At 33.9% G+C, this 5914-nt stretch overlaps 1 protein-coding gene across 1 annotated transcript in view; it reads left to right on the forward strand.

Moving 5' to 3' along the window:
* Window positions 1-5914, forward strand: part of LOC115235535 — a 94777-nt gene that overhangs the window by 43586 nt on the left and 45277 nt on the right. Inside the window, exon 2 of the mRNA XM_029807385.1 lies at window positions 4426-4648. Coding sequence (XP_029663245.1) covers window positions 4523-4648 — 126 coding nt within the window. The 5' untranslated portion in view covers window positions 4426-4522. The remainder of the gene's footprint in view (window positions 1-4425; window positions 4649-5914) is intronic.

A 5914-nucleotide genomic window follows, 5' to 3' on the forward strand; every position in this document is an offset into this window, starting at 1 on the left:
AAAAAAAAGCGGGGCAACGAAAGCTCTGAAACAAAAAAAACAAGTATTTTCTTAAAATATAAGACAATAGCTTCAGTTGCACGTATGGAATCTTTGATTGAATAATTTGCTTTTTCGTAATGTTAAAAAACAGAGGTCAATAATCTCACCGATTCTGGAACTTTTTTCTTCAAAAGTCCGCCATTTTGTAACAAATTATTTTTTTTTAAATCCATACGTGCAACTGAGGCTATTGTCTTATATTTTAAGAAAATATCTGGTTTTTTTTCAGAGCTTCCTTTGGCCCGCTACGCTTGCGCCCGTTTTTTTTTTAAGGCGTCCCATACTATTAGCTATTGTAGCTAAATATATTAATATTTTTTAACAAAAATTTCACAAGAAGTAGTTCAAATTATGTACTTTGTGATGTTAATAACGTGATTTGAAAAAAAAAAAGACAATTATTTACCAGAAAAAAAATTCTTAAAAATAGTCTTTTTTTAGCCGTTACACTGGTTTCCTCCCTTAATGAATAACATTAAATTATATCAAAATTTACTTATTCCTTTTGTGCGATTTTTTGTATCACTTTCTAAGTTCCTAGAATCGATTTTACTTCGGTTTATTGCCTCAAGATTCGTTAAATAATATTTATATTATTAAATAGTATTTAAAATTCGATTACCAATTAAGGATCTGAAAATGACCTCGTTACATAAACTCGCATCGTGGCATCGTGAGAAATCACATAACGTCGATTAATTCGAAGTTTTGGGTAAAACCGCGTATTGCTGATTGCTGTACTACTATGGTAACTACATAATTGTCCGTTATGCGCGATTTCCTCGGCTATTACTTTTCATCGCGGCGATTTATCGACGATGTACAACGAACTGTGCACATAACGAGCCAATGCGAATACATGTGCTTTGGCTCGTAACTTACACGACCGAGGAAATGCGCGGTCTTTCGGTTTCACGGTGGATTACATCATCATCATCATCATCATCATCATCATCATCATCGCCATTCTGTCGCTGGTTACTTGCCACGCATGATCGCAATGTCATTATCCATCCAAATATATATACATACAGGAGATGTTTCATTATTACTTTCATTTTTTCATTGACGATATATCTTCCGAGTTAGTTTGTTCTTATTGAGAGCTTAATAATAATTTATATTGTTTTCTTCGCAATTTTCTATGATTTTCGATTACATATGAAAATTAAATTTTTATTTACACTTTAATTGTAAGTTAAAGTGGAATCTACTTATAATTAAGCGAAAAATTAAATCAATCAAATCTTACTCACTCCTTTTAATTTTTGATATTGTGTAGCTTTGTGATGAGGACAAATTTTAAATTTTTAGATAAGGAAGATCGATACCCTGACTTCGAATTCTGTCATCGTATACTCTATCTGTTGGATCGTTATTTTCTTTTAGTTTGACTTTGCAACGTATAATTACGGGATGCAAGCTGCTTTTCGTAGACGAAAAAGAGAGCAAGACTGAGACATGGAGTCCTGATGATAGTTCGATATTATTTAGTTCCTTTTGCAACGTCCATTTCCCCTACGGCTCTCTCTCTCTCTCTCTCTCTCTCTCTTGTTGCCTCGGTGTTATATCGTAGACGTACCGTATTATTACGAAAGCGAATGCCTGATCATTGTCTTTCGGCGAGTCGTACACTCCCTGTTATGGAGTCGGCGCTGTTCCTCTTTGTTCGTTTCTAGTTTTGCAATTCATGAAACGCGATTCGCATTCATGCCTCTTAAATAATGTGTAACGTCCGTATAAGTAAATATTATGCGCCTATATTTTAAGAAGAATATTAGAAAAATAAAAAATAAAATTAATTACTATACACTGACATGACAGTTTAATCATTTAACGGCATCATAGAATTTTTTTATGTATTGATTTTTATTTATTTTCAATCTCTTGCTAATTTTTGACTCGTAAATATTAATAATATACTCATAAATATAAATAATATTAGTAGTTATAAATAATATTAATAGTTTCATAAAAAAATTGCGTTATCTTGTTTTAATTACGAGTATAAAGCTAATTGTAGATACAACTCTATGCATTAATTATGATCAGCCACACGACCGATGAAGAATTAATGAGTTAAACTAGTCTAGTTTGTTAATCTTAAGTTTCGCGTTTGTCGACCAGAAAATTCAAGAGAGAGGGTTTACAATTGTTATATAAAACGTATTATGTGATAAATCGATGCGGTTTCGTGCTATTCGCCTCGCTTTTTTTCTGCTATGATCTTAATGAATCACTCGTAGTTGTTTCTTCCCGTGCAAAAATAGTTTCAGTAGACGGTTTTTGTGAAAAATATCGGGAATGCACTGCACGATTGTAATACGTCGGCTCGATCGGTGACTTCGCTGTAGACGTCTTTATTAAAGCTTCGTGCGTACGAATATAATTCGTGCAAAGCCGTTACTAGAAAATAATTTATGAGCTTCTGTAAGTGATCTCACAAAAATTAGAAACCATACAAAAATTTGAAATCTGTGTTTTGATTAATAAACAAGATATAATTAATCGATAACGATCGTTTCGATTCTAATACAATTTTTAATAAAAAATAAATCTTAGTTTTCATTTGTCGAAATAAAGGTTTAAATAAGCAAAATAATAAAATAAACATTTCTCATAATTTCGTCGTCTAAAAATGACGTGCTTTACCGCTAAAGCGGTAGCGCGCATTATAATACAATTCATCGTTAGATGTTCGCAGTCGCGTTTGTTTCTTTTCTTTTTCAAACAGTTACCTGCTCCATTTATAAGATAGTCTCTCGCTCTGTTAATTAAGTGCTACCGAGTCACTCGTACATCACGTTCCCTCGTTCATGGAATTAATTTGTGGGACTCGTTTGCATCGACTGTTAGTCATAGATGTTAGCTGAGAAATATTCGAGCGGTTTATCTATTTTAATTTTGCTTCGTCCAACGACGAACGTGCGTATTCAGTGAGATTCACCACGCGATCCGTGTCTTCTTGCATTTAAAACATGTATTCTACTCGTGTTAAATATATTTCTCTAAGTCAACACGATAAAATATTCTCCATATATGTATATGAAAAGTTAATATAATTAGCTAAATGCATTATTTATAAAATTTTCTACTGTCTCTATTTGATTGGTAGATCTGTCTTTTTCTATGTTTGTTTTTCGAATGGATCTTGGACGATTGACGAAAGTTTTCAGATAGAATAATAATGGAGAATATTCGAAGCTCAATAATCACATTTGCTTACATAATGGTACTTCTTTACATAAATGCCGAATTTTAACTTGACGTACTATAAATGTTATATTACATAATTGAGACTGAGTTTGCATTTTATATCTGGCTTTCACATTTGTGATTTGCATTAAAGACGTTACGTATTGGTTCTTTTTGATTGGTTCCATTTAATATACTTATAGTAATATAAAAATATTATTTAAATATTTATGTTACAAAATAATATATAATTGTTGTAAATATAACGAGATAAGTAATGATTGCATCGACTAAATAAAGATATTGAGCGACAAATTCGTGAACAAAATGTCACGTCACGAATCCTGGCGATTTGACGAAAACGTACTAAACATTCTATCGAAAATAAATGTCATCGAAAAATATTATTTGGTGCTTAAACAGACATAAAATCTGCGAAATATATTTGTCGCTACCCGATGCTCGTGATCTCGATAACTTTGGCGAAGTTATTAACCACGGCGATTAATATTTTCTAGATCTAGCTGGCGAGATATCTCGTCGGCCAAATATCTCGTCTGGCACGACGAAAATTGCACAATCGTGATCTCTCAACGGAGAAGTGAAATTGCACGGTACTATTGTCAGGTTACGTAATCTATCGCGGTGATTATGCAAGGAAATGCCGCCGTTTTGCTACCGTCGAACCCGTACTCATCATTTCGCCGCTGAAACGTAGATTTCGCTACAGAGATAATACAATTAATATCAGCATCATGTCTAAATATAGCTTAACTTCTCTTTATGAAACACAACCGGGTTAAATATTACATAGAGAGCAGAGAAATTACTCGCTTATATCTCAAATATATTTCCTACAAATATCAGCAAAAATATTGATATTGATTGTATAAAAAAGTTTCTTGTAAAGATCGATATTAAAATATTGTAAGACAGTGATATATTTTATAAATTATATATAAATTTATTTTACATAAATAAATTTATTTTATTTATTCTGTCTTACATTGAAGTTACAGTTTTTTTTTATTAAAATTGCTTGAATGTTTTGCGTTCACAATTTGATAAGGAAAGACTGTCTTTGTTCACGTGTAACTGTTGTAGTAAAATTTTTTTTATTAAAATATGGTATGTATTATTTCTATTAGATTCATCTAAAGAAGTCAATCGCTCCATTATCGGTTACAGATTCGTTAGGAGCTGAGGATGCGAGATTGTGCGAGGAGCAGAAGGGCGCGGACTGCTGGTGCTACGAAGACACTGAGGTCTGCGACCGTCGCGGGAAATGACCATGACGAGCGTGGCTGTCGCCCCGGGTAGCCTCGGCGCACCACCGTCTATGCTCACTCCCCAGATGTATCATCTGCAACAGGGCCTGAGCCCGACGTCGGGCTCGCCCGCTTCCGGCAAGGTGAGTCGGAAAAAAAATCCACTCGTCGATACATCCGATTTATAGAGCCGGTCGATGCCGATGCGCGGGAGAGCGTGTCGGATGCGAGACGCCTCTTACGCGGGCGTTTTACATAACGGAACAAAATCGAGGTTGAAATCGTGGAATCTCAATCTGTGGAACCTCATCCGCGGTTGGTTATTACGAGATGCCGAGCTGGTGCGATATCGAGTCGAGAGGTTCTCAAGGAGAGCTTTTCTAGTGTTTTGCATTTCACCGCACGGTCTAATCGCAGCTTGACTTGATGCTGAGCGCTCCTCTTTCCGTTTTCTCGAACAAGAAAAGAGCATCATTTTTTTTTTGCTTCTTCATAGAGAAAGCTTTGTTTCCGTGATAAAATTTTTTTCGAGTTTTTTATGCCAATGTGTCTAGAACGTTTCAAAACGTCGTAAAATCATATTCTTAAAAAATATATGTATGTATGTATGTATGTATGTATGTATGTATGTACCCAGACAGCACAAGGATGTCCTTAGGACGTCCAAAGGGCATCCAGGACATACATGTAGGATATCCTGAGGATATCCTATTATCCTATTCGGATCTCCTCTGGATGTCCTGAGGAAGAATAAATGATAGCCGTACACTAGCCTATGTATGTATGTATGTATATATGTATGTTGCAATGTTTGTACAAAACTAACTTCCGCAATTTTTGAGATATCGGATTTAATTTTTTTACATAGATAGAATATTATTAAAGAATGGTTGGTATCGAATTTGGTGAGAATCGGTGAAAAAATTCATTTTTTATAAAATTTTGAATTTTTGAGAAATGTCTGTACACGTTGTAACTTTTGCAAATTTTGAGATAACGGCTTAAATTTTTGTACATGAATAGAATATTATTAAAAAATGTTTGGTATGAATTTGGTGAGGATCGGTGAAAAAGTTAATTTTTTATAAAATTTTGAATTTTTTGAGAAATGTTTGCGCACGTTCTAACTTTCGCAAATTTTGAGATAACGGGTTAAATTTTTGTACATGAATAGAGTATTATTAAAGGATGGTTGGTATTGAATTTAGTGAGGATCGGTGAAAGAATTAATTTTTTATAAAATTTTGAACTTTTTGGGAAATGTCTGTACACGTCCTAATTTTCGCAAATTTTCAGATATCTTCCTCTATGAGGAAGCCAAAATTAAAAAAAAACCCGCTTGTTTTAAGGAGCTTAAGCTTTGTGAGCGAAATAAAATGATGAGGAAGCAATGTGCAAGTTTCTAATTT

The sequence above is a fragment of the Formica exsecta genome, unplaced genomic scaffold (assembly GCF_003651465.1).
Source record: "Formica exsecta isolate Colony F162 unplaced genomic scaffold, ASM365146v1 scaffold226, whole genome shotgun sequence".
Taxonomy (NCBI): domain Eukaryota; kingdom Metazoa; phylum Arthropoda; class Insecta; order Hymenoptera; family Formicidae; genus Formica; species Formica exsecta.